General features: G+C 46.6%; 8 protein-coding genes across 8 annotated transcripts; 5 read left to right on the forward strand and 3 right to left on the reverse strand.

Annotated features, from left to right (window-relative positions):
• The first annotated feature begins 102 nt into the window (after positions 1-102).
• Positions 103-4,171, forward strand: B0J16DRAFT_126252 (NUC185 domain-containing protein). Its single transcript, XM_046121697.1, has 2 exons — positions 103-3,353; positions 3,407-4,171. The coding sequence occupies exons 1-2, from the start codon at positions 219-221 to the stop codon at positions 4,085-4,087; spliced, it is 3,816 nt and encodes a 1,271-aa protein (XP_045982884.1). The 5' UTR covers positions 103-218; the 3' UTR covers positions 4,088-4,171.
• A 289-nt stretch (positions 4,172-4,460) lies between these two features.
• B0J16DRAFT_320039 (uncharacterized protein) lies at positions 4,461-5,133 on the reverse strand (the record flags this gene model as incomplete). The annotated part of the gene is made up of 2 exons (XM_046125542.1): positions 4,461-4,736; positions 4,789-5,133. The coding sequence occupies 2 exons, from the start codon at positions 5,131-5,133 to the stop codon at positions 4,461-4,463; spliced, it is 621 nt and encodes a 206-aa protein (XP_045982885.1).
• A 4,588-nt stretch (positions 5,134-9,721) lies between these two features.
• On the forward strand, positions 9,722-11,846 carry B0J16DRAFT_341152 (transcriptional activator hac1). The gene is made up of 2 exons (XM_046127794.1): positions 9,722-10,404; positions 10,459-11,846. Exons 1-2 carry the CDS (start codon positions 10,088-10,090, stop codon positions 11,666-11,668), a joined length of 1,527 nt encoding a protein of 508 aa, XP_045982886.1. The 5' UTR covers positions 9,722-10,087; the 3' UTR covers positions 11,669-11,846.
• Positions 11,847-11,870: 24 nt separating this feature from the next.
• On the reverse strand, positions 11,871-13,461 carry B0J16DRAFT_341154 (replication fork protection component Swi3-domain-containing protein). Its single transcript, XM_046127795.1, has 3 exons — positions 13,161-13,461; positions 13,032-13,107; positions 11,871-12,979 (listed from the first exon to the last, which is right to left on the reverse strand). The coding sequence occupies exons 1-3, from the start codon at positions 13,358-13,360 to the stop codon at positions 12,290-12,292; spliced, it is 966 nt and encodes a 321-aa protein (XP_045982887.1). The 5' UTR covers positions 13,361-13,461; the 3' UTR covers positions 11,871-12,289.
• Positions 13,462-13,668: 207 nt separating this feature from the next.
• B0J16DRAFT_384312 (NADH-ubiquinone oxidoreductase complex I, 21 kDa subunit-domain-containing protein) lies at positions 13,669-14,471 on the forward strand (the record flags this gene model as incomplete). Its single annotated transcript, XM_046131410.1, has 4 exons — positions 13,669-13,743; positions 13,800-13,816; positions 13,939-14,144; positions 14,203-14,471. The coding sequence occupies 4 exons, from the start codon at positions 13,669-13,671 to the stop codon at positions 14,469-14,471; spliced, it is 567 nt and encodes a 188-aa protein (XP_045982888.1).
• Positions 14,472-15,226: 755 nt separating this feature from the next.
• Positions 15,227-16,941, forward strand: B0J16DRAFT_126523 (uncharacterized protein). The gene is made up of 4 exons (XM_046121699.1): positions 15,227-15,896; positions 15,957-16,034; positions 16,090-16,587; positions 16,643-16,941. The coding sequence occupies exons 1-4, from the start codon at positions 15,355-15,357 to the stop codon at positions 16,671-16,673; spliced, it is 1,149 nt and encodes a 382-aa protein (XP_045982889.1). The 5' UTR covers positions 15,227-15,354; the 3' UTR covers positions 16,674-16,941.
• A 267-nt stretch (positions 16,942-17,208) lies between these two features.
• B0J16DRAFT_355724 (permease family-domain-containing protein) lies at positions 17,209-19,021 on the reverse strand (the record flags this gene model as incomplete). Its single annotated transcript, XM_046129429.1, has 2 exons — positions 17,209-18,882; positions 18,941-19,021. The coding sequence occupies 2 exons, from the start codon at positions 19,019-19,021 to the stop codon at positions 17,209-17,211; spliced, it is 1,755 nt and encodes a 584-aa protein (XP_045982890.1).
• A 4,455-nt stretch (positions 19,022-23,476) lies between these two features.
• On the forward strand, positions 23,477-25,054 carry B0J16DRAFT_126649 (uncharacterized protein). Its single transcript, XM_046121700.1, has one exon. The coding sequence runs from the start codon at positions 23,576-23,578 to the stop codon at positions 24,830-24,832; it is 1,257 nt and encodes a 418-aa protein (XP_045982891.1). The 5' UTR covers positions 23,477-23,575; the 3' UTR covers positions 24,833-25,054.
• Positions 25,055-27,262: the final 2,208 nt, after the last annotated feature.

The following is a 27,262-nucleotide window of genomic DNA, read 5'->3' on the forward strand; positions in this document are numbered from 1 at the left end:
GCTAACCAAACCAAATCTCACCCATATCGCTGGGTACAGGGTAAGTAAAGTGGAGCTGTAAGCTAATGAATATCCCACCATGAATGAATGTTAGAATCACCAACGTCAATGGTGGGGCATTTCTAACTTGGAGCTTTCATCACTTTCATCATCGTATTAAAACGACAAGCTAGAAAAGTGCAGCGCTGGTTGCCTTGAAGTTGCGGAAATTCAGAGGGATGGCTGGCATAGATTCTCTCCTTGAGAAGGGGACTCAAGAGATGGGCCAGCGCCAACCTTCCACTCAGGATCCGGAGGAGCTCAAGCGTCATCTAGAGGAGCTACTCCTCTCACCCTCGCCCGAATTCTCACCAGAATGGCTCAACCGTCTTCAGCAGCGATGGGACTTTGAGGCTGATTACACCTCTCTGTATAAAGTTGCACCACCACACACTCGAACTCTTACTAGATTTCAGCGTCATGGACTTGAGGGTCGTGTCACAGGCTACAAGAACGTCACAGTCCCTGCAAACAGTGCCACGGCCAAGAATTCGACAAGTCTCTCCAGGAAGCCCGCAAATCGTGCTGATTTCGTGAGGGGAGCTGCAGGCTTTTTCCCATTCGCGCCCGGTGGCCTTGAGGGTATTGAGGCGACAGCAGCGTTTGAAGACTCAGTCCACACCGGAGGTATTGCAGAGCCAAGTAATACTGGAAATAAACTGGAACGAGTCATACAGCTGGGTGCCGAAGGGGGCCTGTTAGAGATCGCTCCTGGAATGGGCCGAGGAATTGATTTTACGAAAAAGAAGACAAGTGTCAGCCAAGAAGATGCCAACGCTATCAAGGAGGTGCTTGAAGAAGATCCCGAAGAAGCGAAGATCACGCCCGAGGGCGGCAATGGGGTGTCCCCCGATTCCACCACACCAGATCTAACCGCCGACTCTGGGGAGGACGGTGATGATATCGACGACATTTTACCAGTAGAATTCCCTGCTCTAGAGCCTCATGGAGTCCTTGCCGCCTCGAGTGCCCGCAAAGCTGGTCGTGAGTGGGCGCATATGGTCGACATCAACCACGACATGTCCAACTTCAGAGATCTCGTACCTGATATGGCTAGAGAGTGGCCCTTCGAGCTCGACACTTTTCAAAAGGAAGCAGTATACCACCTGGAGAATGGCGACTCGGTCTTTGTTGCAGCGCATACTTCGGCGGGCAAGACGGTTGTGGCAGAGTATGCAATTGCACTGGCTTCTAAGCATATGACAAAGGCGATTTACACTTCCCCTATCAAGGCGTTGAGCAACCAAAAGTTCCGTGATTTTCGACAAACATTTGATGAGGTGGGCATCCTCACTGGTGATGTCCAGATTAACCCTGAGGCTAGTTGCCTGATCATGACAACGGAGATTCTTCGCAGCATGCTTTACCGAGGAGCTGATCTTATTCGAGATGTCGAGTTCGTTATATTCGATGAAGTTCATTATGTCAACGACTTTGAGCGAGGTGTTGTCTGGGAAGAAGTCATTATAATGTTGCCCGAGCACGTGTCACTCATCCTGCTGTCGGCGACAGTCCCAAACACAAAGGAATTCGCCTCCTGGGTCGGTCGGACGAAACAGAAGGATATCTATGTTATCTCTACTCCAAAGAGACCTGTACCACTTGAGCATTACCTTTGGGCCGGGAAAGACATCCACAAGATTGTGGACTCGGAAAAGAAGTTCATCGAAAAGGGCTGGAAAGATGCACACTTTGCTATTCAGGGTAAGGACAAACAAAAACCAGCAGAAACTACCGTTGCCACGCGCGGAGGCAATCCTCGGGGCAACCAACGCGGCGGTACCCAACGAGGAGGCCCTCAGCGAGGCGGAAGAGGAGGGGGCCAGCAAAGAGGAGGGGTCCAACAGCGTGGCCGCGGAGGACCGCCTCGTGCAAGTCATGCACCTGGTCATATGGGCCGCGGTGGTCGTGCCGGTGGCTTCTCATCTGTTGCGCAGGATAAAAATCTTTGGGTCCATCTCGTACAATACCTCAAGAAGCAAACCCTGCTTCCAGCCTGTATTTTTGTGTTCTCAAAGAAGCGGTGCGAAGAGAACGCCGATGCTCTTAGCAACCAGGACTTTTGTACAGCATCTGAGAAGAGCCACATTCACATGATCATCGAAAAATCAGTTGCAAGATTGAAGCCGGACGACAGGCAGCTTCCACAGATAATCAGACTGAGGGAACTATTGAGCCGAGGTATTGCTGTTCATCATGGTGGACTGTTGCCCATTGTCAAGGAACTGGTCGAGATTCTGTTTGCTCAGACACTGGTCAAAGTGTTGTTTGCTACAGAAACTTTCGCCATGGGTCTCAACCTTCCCACACGCACAGTAGTCTTTTCAGGATATCGCAAGCATGACGGCCACTCATTCCGAAACCTACTACCTGGAGAATACACTCAGATGGCCGGTCGAGCTGGTCGTCGTGGTTTGGATACTGTCGGGTCCGTCATCATTGTGCCACCAGGAGGCCTAGATGACGCGCCTCCCGTTGCAGATCTACGTAACATGATCTTAGGAGAACCTTCAAAGCTACGATCGCAGTTCCGACTGACATATAATATGATCCTGAACCTCCTCCGGGTAGAGGCGCTGAAGATTGAAGAAATGATCAAGCGCAGTTTCTCTGAGCACGCCACTCAACAGCTACTTCCCGAGCACGAAAAGGATGTGAAGCTAGCACAAGCAGATCTAGCCAAGGTCAAACGAGACTCCTGTGAGGTCTGCGATGTTTCAATGGATCAATGTCACCAGGCCTCCCAAGACTTCAAGAAACTCACATTTGACCTTTACAAAGGCCTCCTGGCTATTCCCATAGGGCGCAGGATGTTCTCTCAACACCGTCTTGTCGTATTCAACTGGGATGGCATTCGCTCCATCGGTATTCTTCTGGCTGACGGGATTAGCAACAAGGGCACATCAGAAGATCCGACACTGCATGTATGCGCCATCAAATCCCTTCGAGATCGACGCGATGCCACCGATCAGCTCCCGTTCGTTCCCACATTCCGCAAGTACTTCCATGAGCTTCCGAAGAGCAAAAAGCGTGTGCAAACCAAGACCCTCCATGTTCCACTGAGTGACGTGGAATGCCTCACAAGATGGGTGACCAAGGGCATCGTACCTGAGATTTTTCAGGGCGGAGATGGCTACCACCAGGCGAAGGATCGTCTCCAAGAATTATGTGGCTCGTGGGATGATAGATTGGAAGAGCTGGACTTGTCCCGGATCAAGCAGCTTCAGCTACAGGAGATCGTGGAGAAAAGGATTGAGTTGGTTAAGACGATATCGAATTCCCCTGCTGAACAATGCCCGGAGTTCTTGAAGCACGTAAGTTAACCCATTCTGTTTTGAAGCACCTGTCGATCTTAACCACCACGTAGTTCGCTATGTGCCATGATGAGTGGCTCATCAAGGAGCACATCTCTCAGCTAAAGCAGTCTTTATCGGACCAGAATCTCCAACTTTTACCCGATTATGAACAGCGAGTTCAAGTTCTCAAGGAGCTTGGGTTCATTGACGATGCCACCCGCATTCAGCTCAAGGGCAAGGTTGCGTGTGAAATCCATTCCGGTGATGAATTGGTTCTAACTGAGCTTATTCTCGACAACGTCCTCGCCGATTATGAGCCCGCTGAGATTGCCGCCCTCCTATCTGCTTTTGTGTTCCAAGAGAAGACGGACATGGAACCGTCTTTGACCGGCAACCTTGAGCGCGGAAAAGAGACTATTGTTACCATTTCTGAAAAGGTCAACGACGTACAGACTCGTTTGCAAGTGATTCAGTCTGCTGATGATTCAAACGACTTCGTGTCTCGGCCACGGTTCGGTCTCATGGAGGTCGTTTATGAGTGGGCTCGAGGTATGAGCTTTAAGAACATCACAGGCTTGACCGATGTTCTGGAGGGTACTATTGTGCGAACGATCACACGACTAGATGAGACCTGCCGTGAAGTGAAGAATGCGGCCAGGATTGTGGGTGATCCAGAATTGTACCAAAAGATGCAGCAGGCTCAAGAGATGATCAAGCGGGATATCACAGCAGTGGCAAGTCTTTACATGTAAGCTTAGCATTGAATAGAGTAATTCTTCTGTGCATTTAGAATCGGATGGGAAGCAGAATCCACGAGTACAATGGACGCATGAGAACTGTTGGATGCGGCAGTGTGTCCGCCATGCACACCAGAGGCAGATGAAAAGGAATATTGGGAGGCAGTGACTCCGTTCGGTGTATGATGTTCGTAGCTATAGAAAAGATTCGCATTGTTCTCAAAATAGAGATGAATTTGTGTCGCCTTCCAGTAAAAATCCCCCAACGCCTAACCGTAACCAAAAAGCAACTTGCTCAAAAATCGACTGACCTGCATGAATGCTATCGTCCCGCCGTGAAGGAAATTTTAGAGTTTCCCTTGGACTGGTAGCTCTTGCAGTGCCATGACTATGCACGGAGGGCCCGCAGCCTCTGCTGAAGCTTATCCTCCTCTTCGGCGCTGGGCTCGTTGGTCTGCGCAGGCTCGGCATTTGAAGGCGTCGCTTGGTTGAGTTCCTTGCTAAGCTCGAGGCCAGCATCATCGGCCAGCTTCCCGAGTAGCTCGTGGACCGCGTCTTCACCGACTTGAGTCGAAGTAGATTGGGTGATGGCATCTTGATAGATGCCGTTGGACATGGCGTATTCTTCGTTTTGTTGCTTGAACTGCTCGAGGGTAACAAGAGTCTGTAGGTGGATTAGTTGTGGCCGAGCGTGATAGATATAATGGAAGGCTGACCTTTTCGGGGTTGGTATTCTTCTGGGCCACATTCATAGTTCGCGACGACTGGGCCATCATCTGAGTCATGCGGTTCATTGAGTTGTTGGCCTGAATCTGTGCAGCAGACAGCTCAGCCATGTCGGCCATCTGATCCATCTGCTGGGCGAGCGCCTGCTTGGAAAGTAGCATCTTGGCCTTCTGATACGCCTTTTGCGTCTCGCCCTTCTTGAGGAGATCCTGGATCTGCTTCTTGAGAATAGGGTCCTGCTTGGCGGCCTTTTGGGCCTCGCGACGAGCCTGTTTGGCTTGGAATCGAGCCTGAAACTCGACTTGCATATCGCGAGCCATCTGACGATTCGACATTATGGGCGGGAGGATGTTGGGTTGGCGCAAAAGAGAGGATTTGATGGCAAAAATTTATCGAGCGTTGAATCTGAATTTACGAAATGAGAGGAGGCAGTAAATGTCATGTGAGAGTGATTAGGTTGATAGGTATGGAACCGCCGAGGGCCTAGAATCAAACTGTCGATAACTGGATGCGGGGCGCCACGCATATAGGTTGGAGAAGTGGGCGAATGACGCAACCAACGGAAGCGGATTATTTTGGCGGAGCTTGTCAGCTGGCTGTGGCTCATGCACAGCCACTGGAGGATCATCGGTTTAGGGTAGGTAGGATGCAGAAATTCCGAACGCCAACCTTTCAGTGCATCAACAGAACAGACCTCGTTCATTAGCGATAGGAGTATCTGTGGATCACATACAATCCAGAAAGAGCTTCTTTCGACTTGTGTTCACCTCATGCATTTTAGGTCTTAGATGACTATACATATAGGATTCAGTCGGCGCCAGTGTGTCAATTACAATTCAATTTAACTGCAGAGGAACATATCATAACATAATGAAAGTATCGAGCATACTTCGAGTCCTTGGTTCTATGGAGAAGCATATACATGGATGTATTATAACGTAGGTATCTTCACCGAGAGATGAGACCTCGCATTCGGCTTGAACATTTTGCTGAACCGATTTCACCACACAGAATCACCAATAACCCTAAATAAGGCAGACTAGGAATGAGTAGAACGATATCGAGTTGTCAATATTACCAGACGATATCAGGGGACACCAACGAACACTGATCAATCTACTCTCATTGATCTAATCACTAACCTACCATTGGGCATACCGCTCCTGGTTTACTGTATATTGCCTGCAGGTCCAAGTCAGATTTAGGCGATCGATATTCTGCTTTGTCCAACACCTGGCTCCAGCAGTGTCTGGCCAGAGGGAAACGGGTGGTACCGCAGCGATTGAAGGCTCAGGTTCTAGAAGGGCTCGGCAACAGCAGAGGCTAGGGAGCGGTCAGTGTAACGGCTGCTAAGTTTTAGCTGCTCAGACTTGACTCGAGGAGGTTCCAGATGGGAATCTCACTCACTCATATGGGCACTGACAATTGATGTCTGATCTTGAGATTGAGTGGATTCACGGTGCTTCCATCGACTTCTTCACAGGGATGCAGCGGCAAACCTGACACAATTTGAATGACGTTTGTAGAGATGAACTAATATCCGGCAATGGGGTCTGAGATTAATTGGCTCAATTAAGCTCAAATGAGGATTGAAATTGCCGACCAGGGTAACGGATACAGTCCGACATGTGCGTTTGGAATGGGAAAACTCTCTGATGTCCGGAACTCGACGGTGTGCAACTCCATCGTTCGACTATTGTAGCAATATGGAACTATCGCTCCGACGGAATAATTATTGCTCCCACTATTGTAACCAAAGGGCGAAGCGAGGGACCTAACTTATTAGTTCGAGGTGACCGTCAGGGTCCCTTCATTCCTAGGCGATAGAAGGGGTTAAGAAAGGGGTCCTGGTTGGTGAAGATCAGGGTCAACCAAATCAGCCTCTTCTCTTCAGCCGTCGGGTATGTATAACTGCAACAGCGACAGAGCAGAACGGGGTAGAGACCGGGAGTGGGAAAATCACTGAACGAGAAAAAAGTTGAAACTGATAATCACTTCTGAGACGGATGGGAAACAAGAAACATATGATGAATGGTGATATTTATCTATGTATGTATGTATGTATGTATGTATGTATGTATGTATGTATGTATGTATGTATGTATGTATGTATGTATGTATGTATGTATGTATGTATGTATGAATGAATATATGTACGTATAACAGCTGTAAAGCAATAATAACTTGATAACAAACGTGATGCATATTGCGTTTCTCCCTGCAGGACTCTCGGTTCTCACCTGTCACCCTCCCCTGTGGCCGTTGGCATGTCTCTCCCTTCCGTGTCTCAGGAATCCCCTGTCCTTCTCATGTGTAATTGACGGCTGGTAGATTCGCCTAGATTCCCGCTCGCTTGTTGAGATCCTCTTTAACTTTCTCAGGTAGAGTACGTACTTTAGCTTGTTCAGTTTCGCCAAGATGAGGGGCCCCATTCTCCAATCCCAGCTGCATACATACAATACTGCACAAGAGGCTATAGCCATCTAGCTTCACATTCCAAGCTTCGGGGATGCAAGCCGATGGATGCACATGTCTGATGAATTGGCGGTCATTGCAGGGAAAGACACATGGAGTTAGCAGTGGGTATTGAGGCTTGTTGAGTGAAAGCTGAACTCTGTGGAGGCCGAGGCGCCTTTGGTATTCCAACCACTAAACGAAGCTAGGTAGGATTGATTGATGTTAATCTTGGGGTGATATTTCGACGAGGACATTCCCGATCAACCTTTATCAGATCCAATCTCATCAAGGTGCGTGCTACGTTACCCGACTGCTCGGGCATTGCATTACAGTACAGTATTGTATTGGTTGTGGGGAGGAACGAAAGCAATTAACTTCCCACATTTAACCTTGCCAACGTATAGTGCAGTTCGACGATGGCAATGATGGGGTTTCTGGTGGATACTTATGGAGATACAGACGTCGAAAATTCCAGACATTCTCAACCAGCCCGCGAAACAAAACGAGGAGGTGGTAGCAATGGTGGGCTTCCTTTGGTGTTGACGGATAGGTCCCCGGTAGGGCCGGCGGTATTCTTTTATTGGAACGGAACACGCATATGAGGTCCACCGCGTATACGGATAGTGATACATACCTACTGTACAGCACATGAAGCACTGATTATTGGATTGAGGTGATGTCGGTCAGCGTCAGCCCAGGTATAGACATAGACTATAGTATTGACTGACTGTACCGTCCTGCATCCCGCTGATCGGGAGCAAAAAGAGGCATGTCTTACGATGTCTGCATGCACAAGAATAAGCGGTGATAGATATAATGCGCAATGTTTAGTTCTCTTCCCCGAACATTGAATTGGAGGGGTAATAGCAACCAGTTAGGTACCTAGTTACCCATTCAGGCAGTTGCTCAAGCTTTTTGATGGCTGACTAACTCAACAAGTTAATTGCCTCTTCCCGTCACATACCAATCAATAGATGATGGGTGGGATGGATAAAAGCTTACGGCTTATGGTTTTGTATCCGTCCTGAAATGCTGTCTCCCTTGACCATCACTATCGTCATAGTATTGCCCTGCTTCGACTCTGTGCTGTTTCTCCCTTTGTCGAGTTGGCGTGGCTTGGGTGGATTGGTGGATCCGCAGCTCGGACTTGGTGGAGAGCTTACGAGGTGTAGCCTGTGGGCTTAGAGGCTGGAGGTAGGCTGACTGTGTTTGCACAGTACATCCACTCTATTTTAAGGTACGAATACAGTACGAACTTGATGCAGAAAAGACTGGGAAAGGATTCGCCAGTCTCATTCACTCATCTATCTTCCTTGATTTCCATTCTTGGAAGCTGAGGTGATCTCATCATTGTGCAGCTAAAAACATCCATATACTGTACTGTACCATAAGGACTGACGATTTAGCCTTCGAAAAGAGGGGTTGAAACAACTGTTGAATCACACACAAAAAAGAAAACACCGAAAACAAAGAAAGCTTCTTTAATGTTGTGTTGATCCATATCAGTGCGGCTTGTTGGTGGTGTGGCGTGGTAATATGCGTAATGCGTAACGTAGCAAACGAAGGGAAGGAAGGAACCACGGCATTTAAATGGTTCCAATGAATACAGTACAGTACACAAAGTGCAACCTCGACGTAAATGGCTGATGCGTATTGAGGAAATACGGGAGCCTGCTTACTAGGTAGGTAGGTACTTTACGAAGCATTTGCAGCGCCGTCATCTCATCTCAACATCAAGGTTTATTGCCTCCTTTTTCTTCTTAAATTCAGAGATTCGACTCGATTCGATTCGACTCTGCTATTCTAGACAGTAAGTAGACTATCCATAGGGAGTCGGTCGCACCATGATCGAATAGAGGCGTAAGGAGCAACTAGGTCCGTTATTGCCAAAGAACGGCGTCTCTAGCCTTTAGGTAGTCTCCAAGACCGCAGCGTGGTCAATCAATGGCGGGCGCCTCAAGTTCAGTCTCACATCCTCCGATTGATCAACCCCCTTTTTTTGGAAACTCGAACGGCCGATGGGTCCACATTCCGCCAATAGCACTGTGAGGAGAGCCCTGTGGAGAAATCTCTAAGCCCCCCTGCGGTTGCGTTGAGTGTTTCCATTCCCCTTCAGCTCTTTTTAGGTGGTTCCTCCCTCTTCCCCGGTGGGGTAGAACTGCGTGTCGCTCGGTGGCTCTCCCTCTCTCTTTGACTTCCATGTCTTGCAAGCCAGCCCGGCCCATCCTGGATCAGGCTTCAGCCTTCAGGGGGGCGCAAGACAAGTGCATCCCGGCTCCCAAAGGGTTCTTTCCGAGACACCTTCCCCCTTTGGGTCCCCAAAGCACGTTCAGGGGTGGTATTTCAGGGGCTGGTGCCTCAGGCTGTCAGATCTGCCGAGCTGTGCCCCTCCAAACTCTCAACGTGTCCTCAAGAGATAAAGAGGGCCTGTCCGCTCCATCCAACCTGTCCTGAAATCACAAGCCAACCGACAACCACCCAGCGAAAGGTCACGAAGAGAGCGCTTTGTCAAGTGAACAATCTGTCCTTTTCATCCTCTTGGAGTGTGCCCTATTCGTCATCACCCTGTCTGACTCATCACGTCTAGCAAGGCAACGACAATCAAGACTAGTCCCTGACTCACACTTACTTGATCGAGTCTTGTGATTCTGGTGGTGGAACATCGCTGCCTGTCTCTTATGCAACTCTAATAACCAACGGCTATCCCCATAATATCCGACCTGTCTCCGCTGCATATCTGATATCGAGAGCATAACCCATTACTGCCCTCTATCATACAGCTACCTATACACAACACAACAACTTAATTATACCAAACACAGAACGCCAAACATGGAGTACCAACAAACATTACCAACCGACAAGTTCCAGCACTCGCCGGCCGAGTCTTTAATGTCAATTTCAGGGGACAGCTTCACATCGCTGTTCGACGTGACTACTCCTAGTGCCACTTCAACCATGAACCCAATGGAGATGATGACTCCCAAGTCTTTCACCGAGGACCAGATCCCCTCATCACTCCCCAGAATTAAGCAAGAAGAGGGTGTATCAACACCATCACCATCACCCGGCCCTGAGAAGAAGACGGCCAAGAAGCGAAAGTCATGGGGTCAGGTCCTACCTGAGCCCAAGACAAACCTACCTCCTAGGTACGAAGACATTTCAACGCATTTTTCTTTCGCGTCCACTAACACTCCATCCAGAAAGCGAGCCAAGACTGAGGACGAGAAGGAGCAACGTCGCGTCGAGCGAGTTCTTCGAAATCGCCGCGCTGCCCAGTCTTCGCGTGAACGCAAGAGGCTAGAGGTAGAGGCTCTCGAAAAGAGAAACCAGGAGCTCGAGCAAGCTGTTATGGCTGCCGAGCAAGCCAATGCCAAACTCATGATGGAGCTGGAGCAAATTCGTCGCTCTGGTGGCGTCTCATATCCTCCCTCTGTTTTGGACTCTTTCCGAGTCAACCCTTCACTATCGCGGGAGCTCTTCAGCGAGCCTATTGATGGCCTAGTTCCCTCTAGCACAACTGTCGACCCAACAGCACTTTCCCCCGTTCTATCACCGGTAGCCGAATCGGCTGAAGAGATCGTCGAACAGAAGCCATCGAATGAGGTCAAGCTGGAACCTACTGAAAGCACCTCTCCCGACCTGACACAACGTCCTGCCGCGATGTTGTCTGACCTGCAGTGTCACAAGTCGGCGGAGATGCCCAAGTCGTTCCCAGCGCCGCCAACCTCGATGCCGCCAACCTCGGCCTCGCTCCCGCCCTTCCAGGCGATGCTGCTTTCAGCCTTGGCAACTCTGACCTTCTGCCAACGCCCCTTGACACAGATCGCTATGTCCTTGAAAACGGGTATCTCTCTTCATCCGACTCCTCAATTATTGGCGACGATAATATGGTTGGTGACGCTCCCGCGTTCGGCCTCCACGACGACTTCGACCTCAGCCTTTGGCTCAACGAAGACAACACCATCTCGTCAGAATCTATGGCAACGAGCGACTTCGCCGCTGCGATCCAGGGCCTCGAGCCCAAGATCTACGAACCTGAGAATCAAGTCTCTTCGGAAAATCCTAACCAGCAGCCCCATCCTGGCGCGTCCTCTCATGGATGCGACGTTGGTGGCATTGCGGTTGGTGTCTGAGAGATGTGAGGACAGAATCGAGATCTTGAGGCGCGGAACCGACGGATCGCGCGGCCAAGACGAGTTGACAAGATATCTGGCTTGTATGGCTTTGCCTTCGCGTGAACTACTGATAACGATCCTCTGGACAATCCAATCAGAGGTACGACGAAGTCAACGTGGTACCGGCGGAGTTCTCAACCCCAAGACTCGCTTCTCATCACATAGACGCCAAACAACCAAACAATCTGTTTCGCCGGTTATTTCGGAGACAGAGAATAATTGGACAGGATCTTGAGGATTTACTCTATAAGATGGACTGTTGTAATGTGTTTACGCTCTGATTTGTTTGAAAAACCAACGGTGGTGCAAGGCGTAAAGGAACAATGTCCCAGGAGGGACCGGTAAACTACCTATAGGATAGGTCTTTTGTAACAAATACAATGAACCGCTCAAAGAAGCGCATGATCGTCTCAATCTTTTCCCCCCCTATGCGTAATCCTCTCTTGGTTTCAATATCAGCGGTTGCAGATGTCACGCAGGCCTTCATCGAATACTGTGTTTGCTTTCAGCTACAATGCTCTGGTCACTTGTCTCGATGGACCTCTGGACCATGTCTAGTTGCAAGCAAAGCGTATTACGCATGAGCTACGGTTTCATGAAGACGGATCTTTGCTTTCAAGTCTATTTGTACGCCTGTCTACAACGATGCTCTACCCTTCCATATACCTACCTACCTGTCCGGGCTGTGAAAAGTTCATATGTACTAACGTCTCGAATACTCAATTCTTCGGTACGAAAATTCTATTAATAATCAATGGATTGGCAAACCCATGATATTCAGAGTCATATCTCATAAGAACAGCATCAACTAGTATCTCTATTTATCACAACGCCAGACGCCACGTTCCAGAACATATTACCATAGCCCTTCCATCTCTTGCATCGCTGCTTCCTCATCTTCGTAGGCGTTCGCGCTCTTGCCCCCCTTTTTCGTTTCGTGTCGATCTACTTTTGCTGTCTGATCTTGAGTCTCAGCCTCTGCCATGAGGGCATCTAAGTCCTCGTCGTCCGTAGCTGGACGATCCGATTCTGAGACCCTCGTCCGATCCTGCCCTTCTGCTTCAGCCATTAATGCGTCAAGATCATCCTCGTCTGGTTCTGCTTGTGCAAGCCTCTCTTTATGGGATTTATGTTGACCCTCTGCCTCTGCGATTAGAGCCTCAAGATCGTCTTCCTCAGGGACATCGTTGCGAATAGGCACAATTGGTCGAGATGGTCGTGGTGTGGCGCCATAGAGATCATCATCGTCTGGCACATCTCGGCCTTGCTCTAGAGTTTTTGGCCTTTCAGCTTCTAATGGTTGTGTAGTCGTTTGATCCATGGGCCTCGATACACTGTCCCTACCACCAAAGGGGTCATCTCCTTCACTGTCGGCCGTAGTGTTCTTGGGTTTGCCTTCATTGATATACTCGTTTCGTGCGATCATGACTTGCTTTTTGTGGCCTGCTTTTTCGACCATGTTAAGAGCATCGAGAAACTTTGCTTTTGGGAAGAGGTCGTCAAGCCAAAGTTGATAGAAGGAGAGGAGTCGCGAGGCATCTGAAAACTGCAAGTTGTCAGCATGCTTGAAGTGAGCAGATTGCCAGATGAGCGCATACCTCATGGCCTTTGCCCTTGATCTTTAAATCTCGTGCTCTTTGTTTTAGCTTGGGTATGCCTTTAGGACCAAGGAGCCTGCCAATATATCAGTGATATACGTGGGGTATTGTGAAATTTCCTCGACGAACCTTTCTTCGTCAAGCTTGACATTGGGAGCTCGAGGGCGCTTCTTGACATCGACCTCTTCATCAATTCCAAGGCCGGAATCTGGCTCTTTGCGCTTCTTGTTGGCTTCTTCTGGTGGAGGAGATGCAAAAGGATCGTCTGAAAGGTCTGCAACGTCGTAATTATCTAGCCCATTAATGGGGTCAGAGTCCAGTGCTGGCATCGTGAAATCGCTTGCTATGAGGGATATGTAAATTGGAGTACTTGGGAACGTAATGCGCAAGTAAACTTAGTATCAACTGACAGTTAGACGCGTCTCGTTTGGCGTGAGACGCGTCGTGAGCTTAATTGACCTGCTACCCCACCAGATACCATGCGACCAATTAGCGGCAGCCTCGATGGGCTGACCGCACGTGATTGTATCCTGAGGCATCAAGACTTGGGCTCCAGCTTCTGAGTGTACCGAAACCGAGGACCTCGAAAGGCCTATTGATAGTATTCAAGGAATTGTCACGGACGACGCATCACACAATGGCTGAGACCGCGACTAAGCAGGCGACCCCGTCCTTTGTCGGGACCAGCAAGGTCGTCCAGACCGATTATCCCGTAAGTGACTATGCAATTGACCCTACAAGCACTGTCACTAAAGAATGATGTTATAGCTCATCGACAACGATCCGTACGTAATCTAAGCTCTCCCGATACCTGAAGATGGCGACTTGCGCTGAGCGGACTCACTCCCTTCGATGCGATTGAATGAATAAGGATTGTTGGTTCGTGGGAATTGCTGACCCTCGGTAGTCATTTCAAGCGAGTCGTTGGATATGCACGAACCTCGGATTACCTCGCCGGTACCGCTGCTGCTGCTTTCGCTCCTGCCGCCCTCTACGCCCTCGAGAAGTTTTCTCCATCACATGTAGGAAAGGGAGGTCTCGCTAAGGCCATGCGACTGGCTGGAGGTGTCGGTGTTTTGGGTGGCTTTCTCTACTTCTACCAGCGATCGGCCCGTACGTCCTTGCCATTCGAGCACAAGCTGGAACACGCCAAGCTAACGTTACTGAACAGTCCGATTCTACGGCGCTACTGAGAATTCCCGCGAGATTGAGATGGATATGCGGGAGATGGTTGATAAGGTCAAGAAGGGAGAGCCTCTGTATGGTGTTAGCCGGCTGAGCCCTCATCTTCAGGGTGTTGCTGCTCGACAGAGCAGATACTCTGCTTTGTTTCTGAGCACGATCCCCTGGTTCAACTTTGTCAACCATAACCAGCATGGTGTCGACACAGCCAAGTACTATCAACAGGCTGAACGAGAATTGGAGGCGGAGCGCTCGTGAACAATAACAACCGCAGGATTTCAGCAGGCACGGAAGGGAGTTTAAGAAAGAAAAGGAGTGTATTTTACCAGCGGAGGAGGGCACTTCATCAACGGCCTGGCGAGTTCTCTTGAGATATGGAAATAAATTTCTTGAACCATTATTCCTTTATGTAAAACCTGAGTGTACCTCCTCATCTTTCACTATTTTAGTGTTCCCAGCACGACAAGGAACGTGCTGACTTGGTCGGCATCTCTGCTTAGCTAGCCAGAGTTCATCTCAAGAAGTTGAGAGAGTACGGCTTATCAGATACAGATACTTTGTGCTCCTTCCTAATCGGCAAGCGTTACCTGTGTATCTCCGACTAGAGTAAGTAACGAATTCATGACTACTTGTGTAAGATTGATGTAGTAACGTTTCTGTTTACCAACCAGCCACCCGCTCTATCAACATCGGTAAAGCAATGAATGTGACACGCGAGGCACAGTAGTGATGCCTTTTAGGATCAATGATACTATAGCTAGAGACCAAGACTTTGAATCCACTTGGGATGAGTTCCAGGTCCGTCCAACTCCGTCCAACTCCGGACCTCACGATGAGTTGTCGTCGGGAACCGGCCAACTCCGCCTGACGGCAAGACGATGGTAACCAATCAAAGCACAAGTAATTCACGTTTCGACCACAAAGACAGATTCAATCCGCAACAACTTCCTAAAGAGGATCTGTGAGGCGAGTGTTTTTTTTTTTCCTTTGCTCGGTCACTAAATTCTCGATTCCTTCCTTTCTCTTATACATACATACTATCTATCTGTGATTCAATACGAAGAATTCGGGCAATCCATATCTAACAGTGGTTCTAATAACTAACTTGCTTACCGCACCTGTCAGCTTACAACACAACAAGATGGACTCAGTTTCAGCAGAACCGTCTATGAACTTGCCCGTGATAGACCTTGATGTCTATCTAAACAACCCTATCGACTCGGAGGCCGTGCAAGAAGAATGCCGCAAAGCAGCCAGCGCCCTCATTACCTACGGCGCTCTTGTACTCCATGATAGCCGTGTCTCTGAAGAAGACAACTCAACTTTTCTTGATATCCTTGAGGACTACTTTGCACAGCCCACAGAAGTCCTTAAGAAAGACGAAAAGCCTGAGCTGAGCTACCAGATTGGTGTCACTCTAGAAAACACTGAAAAGCCCAAGTGTGCGGTTGATGAGCCATGCCTAGATGTTATACAGAGACTTGATCCGTCGCAAAGGCCGCTGGATATCACAGCGCACTCTCCCGACCCAAAATGCAGATTCTTCTGGAGGATGGGCGAGCAGCCGCCTTTTGAGACCGAGTTCCCTGGTCTGAACGCCGCAAATGTCGTGCCTGAAGCCCCTCACATCAAGGACCGTTGGGAGCCAGCCATGAACCAATGGGGTACATCTATGAAAAGCGCGTAAGTATGGAAGCTGATTACTCCTGGGTTAGCCTGTTACTGATTGCCATATGTGTCAAGTGTCTCTAAGCTCGCAGAAATGGCCGCTGTTGGCCTTGACTTGCCGGCTCAATTCTTCAGTGATGCCGGAAAATATGGGTTGGTGCCTTTCGCGCCCTATCATCTCAGTCTTATAGGCTTACAAGCTACGCAGACCTCACCTTCTTGCCCCAACAGCCTCAGACTTGAACAAATATGGCCAGAAGGATACCATCCTGGCCGGCTTTCATACTGACCTCAACTTTCTCACTATCCACGGGCGCTCCCGCTACCCAGGCCTTCATATCTGGGCTCGCAACACTGGAAGCCGTATTGCCGTAAAGATCCCACCTGGAAACTACCTCTTAGTCCAAGCGGGTAAACAGCTTGAGCATATCACCGGCGGACTCATCAAAGCCGGTTTCCATGAGGTTATTGTTAATGAGAAAACGATCGAGACAATAGAAAAGCGGAAGCGCGAGTTCCCTGACAGGCCTCTTGTGAGGATATCCAGTACCTTGTTCTGGCACTTGGGGAGTGACATTGATCTCACGCCTGTGCCCAACCTCGCGGCGAGAGCCAAGGAAGTCAGAGAGCGCCAGAAAGAACTAGGAAGAGATGAGGGACGCGAGACTGAGTACCCTCCTATGAAGGTCGGCCACCAAGTGCAGGCGTACGTTGACACCCCTTTTGGCAACCAACTATCTTTGTCACTGACCACGATACAGGGAACTGAAACATATTGCTTTGATGACTTGATAGCGAGTTCGTAGGTGGACACTAGAGCGATCATTTATGACTGCACGGAACGAAAGCTGGCTGGCAACAGACGGGCTCGCTCGAGTTAACAAAGAAAACCCAACTGTAGATTACGGTCTCAGATGAGTCACCTGGAGTGCAGTAGACTCGTTGATCTAGTCAGGGATTCAAGAATGCATGCTGTCAATGTTGTTCCCAGGACGTTATCTCAGCACTTTCTTAGATCCGTATTTGTGTCATGGCTGTGCTAGTTTTCTCTTCGACCAAAGCATTTATCCGCCATAGCGGAAGTTGCAAGACAGTAAGAAAAACTCCTTTAGTCCTCGCATAACCTGGCTCAATCTAACATGAATTGTCTGTTTCATTGTGTAGTTCAGCATTATATCATAATTTGACTCCGGACCACTCGCACTAACATTTACTACAACTATAAAAACACAACGATGATATTTTTTTGGGGGGTATCTTGAGATCCTACTCTCTCTGTTCAACAAACACTGACACTTCAAATAGTCCTCCAGCTTTTACAAATGTTTCAAGTCTCTTTTTCTCGGGGAAGGGTAGTTTCGGCCACCTTACCTCCCTCAGATCCACCATGGTCAGAACCATTCTCCTTGGGTGCGGCTGTATTATTAACAGTTGTGTTGTTGGTGGTGTTATGGGGAGGATTGTCTTCTCGCCAAAAGTCCTTCTTGCCATGAGCGAGTCTGTTCATCCATGGAGGCAAGAAACCACCAGGGATGCGCCAGGTCCAGCCGTCTCTTTCCTCATAGTTGGGAGGCACGATGCGACCCCCAGAAGCAAGCTTGATGAGCAAGACGATAGTGTTGATGACCATGTAAGTGCAGATACCAGCAATCAGACCATCGGCAATGGAGTAGGCAAACGGCATGATGGCGATGGTGAGGAAAGCTGGTACAGCATCTCCCATGTATCTCCAGTTGATCTCAGTCACAGCACCAACCATCATAGAACCGACGAGAACCAGAACGCAGCCCGTGGCCCAGGGAGGGATAGATGCGAAGATGGGCGCGAAGAAGATGGAGATAAAGAAACAGATTCCGGCAACCATAGCAGTCAGACCAGTCTTACCACCCTCGGAGATACCGGCACCAGACTCAACAAAAGCAGTAACAGGAGGGACACCGAGAACAGCACCAATGGAAATGCTGAGAGCATCCACCATATAGGCGATGGAAGAGCCCTCGAAGTCCTGGGTGACGGGGTCGACAAGGTCGGCGAAACGTGCCATACCATACAGTGTACCAGTGCAGTCAAGGATGTCAACGTACAAGAAGGTAATGAGTGCCAAACCGAACTGACCACTGTGGCCTGAGATGTCGAATTGGAGAACGTTGAGCGTACGTTTGATCTGGTGAAAGTCGACTACCTTCTTGAAGAAGTTGAATCGATCATCGCCAAGTGTGTCGTTGGGGAAGTATGTGACATCAGTGCCTCTTGGCCAAGAGATGATGCTGACAAGCAAGATTCCAGCAATGACAGCGCCCTTGACTCGGTACATCATGAGCAGCACGGTGAAGATACCACCGCAGAAAATACCAATCCACATAGCCGGGTTCCTCATCTTTTGGGAAGAAGGGCACAGTCCTGTAGCAGGATCTCGAAAGCTGGATTCGCAACCTGCCAGCTCCAAAGGAGTGGAAACATTGCCAACGATAAGGCCAATACCCTCACTGTAAGTAAGACCAATGAGTGTCAAGAAGAGGCCAATACCAACGCTGGTGGCAAGCTTGATACAACGGGGAATGGCACGAGCCAGCCATTGACGCATACCAAAAATGGCAAGGCCGAAGAAGATGAAGCCCTCAATGAAAATGGCTGTAAGAGCAAGCTCATACGGCACGGGACCAGAGCCACTGGGGCCAACGACCGTGTAAGTGAAGTACGCATTCAGACCCATTCCAGGAGCGAGACCGACTGGGAGATTGGCGAAGAGACCCATGAAGAACGTAGCCAAAGCAGAGATGGCAGCAGTTGCAGTGACAGCATCGCGCTTGACATCGGCAACACAGAGCTGGTAAGCATCATCTGGCACACAGGCACCATCCTTATACGCAGGACAGACACAGGTGCCGCCAGATTCGGAAACAATCGAAGAGTTTACAGCAATGATGTATGCCATGGCAAAGAAGGTGGCGAGGCCAGCTCGGATCTCGGTGAAGAAGAGGGAGCCCTTGCGCTCACGAGGCTACCGCGAGGTCTTGTCAGCGATGCGATTGAGACCACAGGAGCTTGGAATGACTTACATGACCGGATCCTTCAAGCTGAAACCAACGGCCAACAGCGCTGGCCGCGATCTTGTGATTTGCGTTCTCCATCCAACCCATCTTGAAAGTCAAGTCGGCAGCAAAGTGTGACGAAAAGATGTACAGGACTCGAGCAATGTTCCAAAAGTCAAGGGACAAACTAGACCGGCAGACAAGAGGAAAAAAAGTCCAAAAAGAAGCTGAAGGACGGGGAGCGACAGCCTTTTTAGACTAGCAGCGAGGCCAATGTTCTGGGCGAAACAACTAGTCTTTTACAGTTAGTTCCTTTTGCTTCAGCTTCAACAGATAGCTGGCCAACTGTGTGCCTCCGATAAAGATTAATGGAGTAAAAGGCTTGAACTAGTGACGACCAGAGGCAGGAATGTGGGATAATCAATGGGGGTCAGAGCTGCTGACTTATAAATGGACGAGATAAGAGACTGGGGATGTTCTTGAACCCATGGATGAGTTCAAATCAAATCCCCAGGATACAAAGAAGGTTGTACATTGGTGTGCAAGGGCGTCTTGGGAGACAAAAGACCCGGACAGGGTAATTGAACTAGAGACTTGCCGAGGGAAGTACAAAGAGAGTGCTTGTAAAAAGTAAGGTATAACCTCGTACGTACGTGGTGTAAGGGATCCTAGTAATGCAATGCGCAAGTGGTATACTCGCAGAATGCAACTGTCGTTTTGGGACAAGGCAATACGGCGGAAAGTAACGGTCCCGATTGCAGACTGCTGATAGGAAGACGGCGCAATGCGACGACGGGCGAGCGTACCGTATTGGGGAAGAGAATAAGGTAGCGTTCCGATATCAAGGGTCCTGCGAAGAGGTCCAAATAGCGACTCAAGAGGAACTTGGACGTAGTAGTAAGCCCTAGCAAGGTTGGAAGAGCTCGGGGTAGGTAGTGAACTAGGTAATTGATTGATGTTTCGCGTGTATAGAGTGAGTATCCGTAGTCTAGCCCGTCAAAATTGTCGAGTTTTTGGTGCGGCGGAGACAAGACCCTGGATAGACGAGGGAAAGAAGATGCAGCGAAGAGCTAAAATCACGACAAAATGTCTGTGATCCCAGCACAAAAGGCTTGCAGGCGAGATTCTTGATGTTGCGCAAGAGAAGAAAGAGGAAGAGGAAGAGAGAAAAGAGGAAAGGGAAAAAAAGAGAGAGAAAAAAAAAGAGAGGACCAAAAATGCGGAAGGCGAATTCGTGATAGTCGCTAATAATGGGCAGCTCCTGCCCCAGGATCAAACAAAACTAAACCAAGCCAAGCCTGACCCAAAGATACTGAACTCCGCTAAAATCAAGAGGCAGGTACGAATTGGCCGGAAATACCGAGGTCGAGATCAATCGTACGGATACAGCACAGTATTTTTCCCTTCTTAATCCCCATATTTCCTTTCGTCCCATTAAAAATTTTGCTCCGTTGAAATTGGGAGCTTGAGTGGACTGAACCCTTCTCCTTCTGCGCTTGCCCAAAACGTTATCGCCCCTCGGGCCCAGGAACCGCGCCAGTCTGCAAGCCATCGCGCGGGTAACGTGGAGTCGACAGCGATAGCGGCGCGGGTACAACGCCACGCACGAGACGGTGGTCCAGATACAGGCCTCGAATTTTAACCATTCAATTGAAACGGCCCAGACGGTGTGAACAATCCAATACTGGCTCTGGTGGCTTTTAATCGCGTGGCATCTCAGACTTGACAGTCTCTCCAATTCTGATCATGACCGGCTCTTCGTGATGGACTTGACACTGCCCGCCAACGAGTCTTGGTCTTATTCTTGTGTAGCTACTAACCTAGGGAGGAAGTGACTCGAGCGAGGAAGACTCAGCTCGTAGGAGATACAAGTCTCAAGTGGACGGGAGGATCCTATATCAAATCAAGTACTGTTGTATCGATCGATCTTGTGCTTATCTGCTTCGTTGGTCGGTTGCACAAGGTGGCACAAACCACAGCTGAGACAGAGTGCAAGATGATGGCTGAACACCGGTTTGATCGACGGATAGGACAGCGGCGGTCTGCGATGGTTCACCTTTCCCTTGATTATTGAGACTGAGACCTAGAGATAGTCAAGTGCCTTTTGGAGCAACGTCAGTGGGATTGATTGGTGGTCTGTCAAGTACATGTTGACCATTTATCAATTAAAGCCAGACCGTTGCAGATGGGTACCTACCCTCATCGTCTTTATTAACGGGGCCAGGCTTGCCGGGTGTTTAAGATTGTGGCTGAAGCCCACCCCACCTCTGTAGGCCCGAGTCTGATCAAGTACTCTGTACCGTCGCGTGCGCTGACACTGTGCGCAAAAGAGTCGCCCATATCTTTACCTCCACTGTCCGTAACAGATTATCTATCGGTTGCGATAAGCTAAGACCCAGAAAAGGGCCGTCCTCCGGACTTTATCCTTTATCGCACAAGATCGAGTTTCGGCTGCTAACAGTTTTTAGTGAAGGAAATCATATGTCACTTTCAATGGCCGAAATATCCCGATGCTTTCACTCAACCTTGGTGGTAACAAATCAGTACCTATGTATTACTGACTGATTGAAGCGTGTTCATCCAAGAGCCCTTTCAATGTTTCAACCACTGCATCTCGGACTTATTCCATTCAGTGTCATTGTGCTTCACTTCTGTCGCCGAATAGCCAATGCGTAACCATAGCCAAGCACACAAGCATTATCGTCACGAGTCACAGCTAACAAATGTTGCCTATAGCACCTCGCTCGACGGTTACTCAAGCCGAAAGGAACAAGAATGGACAAAACACCCCCCAGGCTCAAACCGAAAGCAGAGTACAAAACGTGTGCGCACACCTTTGCATCCCAAAGGTAGCTCTTTCAGAGCCGCCCTTCTCGTTGTATAACATGAACTACTGAACCCGAGGCACCATGGGATGGGACTGATAGCCCAGTTTCACTTACTCACTGCCGGCCTCCCGGCACTTGGTATTAACCGTCTTTCCGGATTCCCAGACCAAAACAAGCACTTGATTACCGGTAATTGTTCAAGGTACGTAAGTGCCTATCCAAGGTACTAAGGGAGGGAATGCAGGTCTTTAGTCTTAGTCGGCAGGCCTTTTAGAGACCTCTGAACTCCAGAGCTTTATTCTTGATCCTGATGGTAGTTACCAAAGTGACGACTGCATCAGCCAGCAGTACTCACCGCCATTGTCTTCTTCTTTTTTCCCTTTGGTGTGTGTACGGAAAATGTGAGTTCCAGCTTTGTCCTCCCAAGGCTTGATGGTCAGTTACCGACAAGTAAGACAAGGCGTCTAACGAATGGCACTGCACCACAGTTTGGATGGAGGATGCATGTCGTCCACAGGCCACTGTCACCCCAGGTTTAATCATGCAATGTGATGGCATGGATGAACCCTTGTCTCTGCGTGTCGACGTGAGTTTAAATAGGATCGGCTGAGACAAAACCTCCGACGCGACAAGCAATCCCGGTCCATCAAGCTGCGATCATTTTAGTGTCAATTCACCGGAGCTGTGTTGTAGAATGTACAAGTCGAAAGAGACATATATCTCTTCTTGTTGGTTCATTGCTATGACAGTCAAAGACAAAGCTGCCTTTCAAACCTGGCGAGCCATGCCAGAATGCCTAGTAGATTTGTGTAACCCATACCTACTTAGCTTGTAGGGGAAAGTGTCATATAATGGTATATGCGAAATTTATTCATATCATGGTTTTCCCCCCTCATCGTCGGATTACTACGACTGGATTGGTAGTCCAGAGACCACTGTCAGTAGGCTGACAACAAACGGCGGCCGGTGGAAATCTTTCTATCATCCTGGTCGTACAGCACACGTTTCCATATGACATTCGCTGGATACCTACAACGAAAAGTGGGAGATTCCCTTTCTACCCTCAAACAGTTGGCCACCATTTTTCGGGTCAAGAATCAATCAGAATCGAGGTTGTGACGTCAATCAGCTGAGCCATTTAGTCTTATGACGTCGAGTATGCAGGGTCTAGACAAATTCCACGTCGGTTCCCCACGAAACTTGTCAAGCTGACGGCTGGATGGCTGGTATTTCCACCCGGAAATGCAGCTCTACGCCATTCTTCTGGCCTTGGTTTGGTGATTTGGTGAACTGAACTGTACTGTAACTCTATAGTCTAAAGATATATGCAGGATATTAAATCTTTTGTGCTTGATGAATGACGAGGACCGCCACCTAGGTAGGCAGTCTCACCCAGTACTGCACCCGACCATTAGTGCCATATCCGGGGGCTTCCTCTGCATCGGATGCTGTGACATCCTTACTTCTCATGCCTACCTAGGTAGGTCACGTCCCCTGCCGGCAATAATAACCTACCACCCAACTCTATGGTCTGTTTCTTTACCGCCTGTCACCTGTCGCATTACGTCCTGTCCTTTTCGTGCGGATGCCTTTTTACATAAAGAAGGATTTATTCCCACCGCTTTCTCTTGTTAATTCGTTACCCCACCATTGATTCATTTGCCTATCTACTTATGTAACTGATCGCTGCTGGCTATTTACCCGATCCGGTTTATACACTTCTTTTCTAGACAACAACTGCAAACCTTCAAATAGCTTGGCGATACCAGTGCCTGGGGCTTCCTTCATATCCTCAAACTTCCTACTTTTCCCAATCTACACAGTTGCTACACCCATGGCCTACTATCATCAGCCTAGGCAACAATCTCGTCCATACCGTTACGATGACGACTTTGCAGCTCCCGAGCCAGGGGGACCTTATAACCCTTATGACGAGAGAGATGCAGCACCACCCCGCAGGGTTCGAAGGGAACCAGCGACCGATGCGACGTCTGGATCACCACCCCGCCGTTATAAGTCTGAAAGAGGCCGCCGCCCACGAAGCCCAGGAAGACCGGGCCGACGCGATGAGTCTATGACAGATGATCGTGGACCCGATACTCGTCATAGGCCTCATAGATACGAGCCGGAACGTCGTGGTCGTAGTGCCGGACCAGATCGAAGATCACGAAACCTTAGTCCTCCCCCATTTGGCCCTCCACCAGATTCACCTCGCCGTAAAGCCAGGTCCGCCCGGCCTGATCATGAGTCTAGCCGCCCTGAGCGCGAGTATCGTCGGTCTTCAAGAGAGCCAAAATCAGGAAGAGAGCGCGAATTCCCGAGTCGTAGTAAACGAGGAGGGCGCCCAGAAAGAGATTATCGATATGATGACGATGGTCCATCATCGTATCCTTATGATCGTGATCCATATGCTCGAGGACCACCCCGGCGCGGTGATCCAGATGGGCCTCGAGATAGTCGTCGGTCGCGCAATTGGGCACCAGACTCGGACTCTCCACCACGTCGCCACGGAAGGTCGGTTCCGCCAGCTGCACGTTCACGCTCACATGGACGAGGTAGAAGGCCGCGATACTCGGATTCTGAATCAGACTCCGAGGACGATCGTTACGCAACAGGTGCGGCTGCAGCAGGAGCAGGAGCGGCAGGTGCTGCAGCCGCTGGTAGTCGACGCAGGCCACGTTCCCAAGGAAGAGACCGGCGTGGAAGAAACCCCGCGCAGTCTCCAACTCGTGGTCGCCCGCCGGTTACCCAAAAAGGTCGAGACGCTCCATCTGGGCGCCGAAGCTCAATGCCAGCTTCTACTAAGAACAAGGCTGCATGGTGGCAAAACCCCATGGTTCAGGCTGGCGCACGTACTGCATTTACTGCCGGCGCCCAAGCAGCAATGAAGTCCGGAAAGGAATCTGGCCCCTGGCTAGGACCGAAAGGCGCCAAGGTGGCTACTGCTGCTCTTGGTGCAGCATTAGTTGATGGATTTATGGGGCAGAAGCATCCTAACAGTACAAGACAGAAGCTTATGAGAGAGGGTATTGACCTGGCGTCAGCACAAACTGTAAGGGTGCCTGAACACCGCGGACGTTCAGGTCGCTAGTAAATAAGAATTAACTTCTCTATAGTAATAAAAACTGAAATATATATTAAAAAGAATTCTTAGATAATACTTTTAGTAATACTATTAAGTTATACTTTAAAGTAATTCTCTCTAAGGTAAATCTAAGTATAAGCTTATTTTTATTAAAGTTACTTATATTAATTAAACTTTAACTTTTAAATATATATTTTTTCTATAAATATTAACTTTTTAAATTTTCTTAGCCTTTTACTTAAATACTATATATAAAGATTATAATTATTTTATAGTTAATTTAATAATAATATTACTATTAAAGACTTTAATTATATTAGTAATTTAATTCTTTAAGTAATTAAGCTAATACTTATAGTAATATTTTATTTAAATATTCTTAAGGAAAAAGTTTTTTTTTAAAGTAATTAATTTTATATATATTAACTTCTTTTTAAGGTTTCTTATATTATAATTACTTTACAAGATAATCTTAGCCTTATTAGCCTAGCCCTATAGCTTAGCTAAACCCTAGTTTATTAGACCTTTATAAGGGATAATATCCCTTATTACCTATAACCTTATTTTATTAATATAATATTATTATTAAACCTACCTAGCCTTCTAACTAACTATTACTTATATATAATAATTCTAAAGCTTCTTTTAAGGTTACCTAAATATAATAGTTTTTACCTAATATTAAACTAACTATCTTAAAATAAATTAATCTTTTAATTTAATTATAAGTAAATCTTTAGTTTATATAACTAAGAACCTAAATAAATTAGCTATACTTAACCTAAATATAGACTATATCCTAGGTAAAATTAAAAATAAATACCTAAGGATAATCTCTATAAAGAAGTTACTTTAATTAAGCTTTTAATTAGGAAAATAAATATAATATACCTTATATTAAAAAGGAATTATATTAATAGTACTTTCCTTAGAGATTAATATAGTAATAATACTACTCTTAGAAGTTTTAATCTTAAAGCTAAATAGCTTAGTTTTAAAAGCTAATTAGTAACTTTACTAAGAGCTTTTAAAGCTTTATAAAAAATATTAAATAAAATAAGAAATTATAAAATTAAAAGTAATAATCCCTAAGGATATTATTTTTAATAAGTATTTATTAAGGTACTAAAGTTAATTTAGCTTTTAAAGAAAAACCCTTATAACTTACTTTTAATCTTACTATAGTAAAAAAAGAAGTAATATAAAGAATAAAAAAGAAATTACTATTAAGAATATTATAATACTTTTATAGTTTTTTATTTATTATATACTTAATAATTAAATATTAGATTTAAAGTAAGCTTTTAAAGTAACCTTTATAAAGTATTAAACTAGATATAACTATTTAACTATAACTTAAGAGAATATAAACTAAGAACCTTAAAGAAAATAAGTCTAATACTTAAAGAAGTTACTAAAAAAGAAAAAAAAAAAAAAAGTAATATAGTTAATCTATATTTATATACTAGGCTTTAAAACTAATTTAGGAAAAAAAAGGTTATTAAGATATAGATCTTATATATATAGGTTATTAGCTTAACTATATAAAAAGTAGTAAAAGTAAATAATAAATCTATTTACCTTATAGTTTAATATTATATAATTAATATATAAAGTTAGTAATAAGGCTATAAGGTAGGTAAAACCTTAAATTATTAGAAATAAAAGGCTAAAAATAGCTTATATTATTTTTTTATCTTTTATTTAACTAAAAAAAGATATTAAATATTATTAATTAAAATACTTTTATAAGTAAGTATATTTTATACTTAATATTAAATATATAAAGCTAACTTAATTATAAATAAAATATTAATAACCTACTAACTAAATCTATTAATCTATAGTATATATAGTAACCCTTAGTTTAAAAACTTAAGGATTAGTAAAGCTTTAAATAACCTATATAACTAAGTATAATATAAAGTACTTTAAGACCTATTTAACTATTAGCTAAAACTATAATATATCTAGGTAAAGGGTACTTACTAAACTAATAAAGTCTTTATTATAATAGTTATTATTAAATATAAGGTTTTATTTTTTTTTAACTTAGTTCTTAGAATAAGCCTTAAGATAACTAAAAGTATATAAAATAAATAGTAGTTACTTAAGGTACTATATAATAAGCTTATATAAGGGAATTTTAATTATATAATATTAAAGGATAATTTACTTAATAAAGTAAAATATAAAATATAGTAATTATAGCTTAAAGTAACTATAGATTAAGTTAAAAACTACTACTAGGGATAATAAAGATACTATAACTTTTATTTACTATTACCTAGGTATAGTATTCTAAAAGTAAATAAACTTTATTAGAAAAAGCTAAATATAATAGAAAAGGAAATTATATATATAATTATATAAGGTCTTTTTAGTTAATAATTACTATTAATTAATAAGGTTATATAACTAATTTCCCTTACTTAT

Source organism: Fusarium flagelliforme (assembly GCF_020744385.1).
Source record: "Fusarium flagelliforme strain FIESC 12 MPI-CAGE-AA-0113 chromosome Unknown B0J16scaffold_4, whole genome shotgun sequence".
Taxonomy (NCBI): domain Eukaryota; kingdom Fungi; phylum Ascomycota; class Sordariomycetes; order Hypocreales; family Nectriaceae; genus Fusarium; species Fusarium flagelliforme.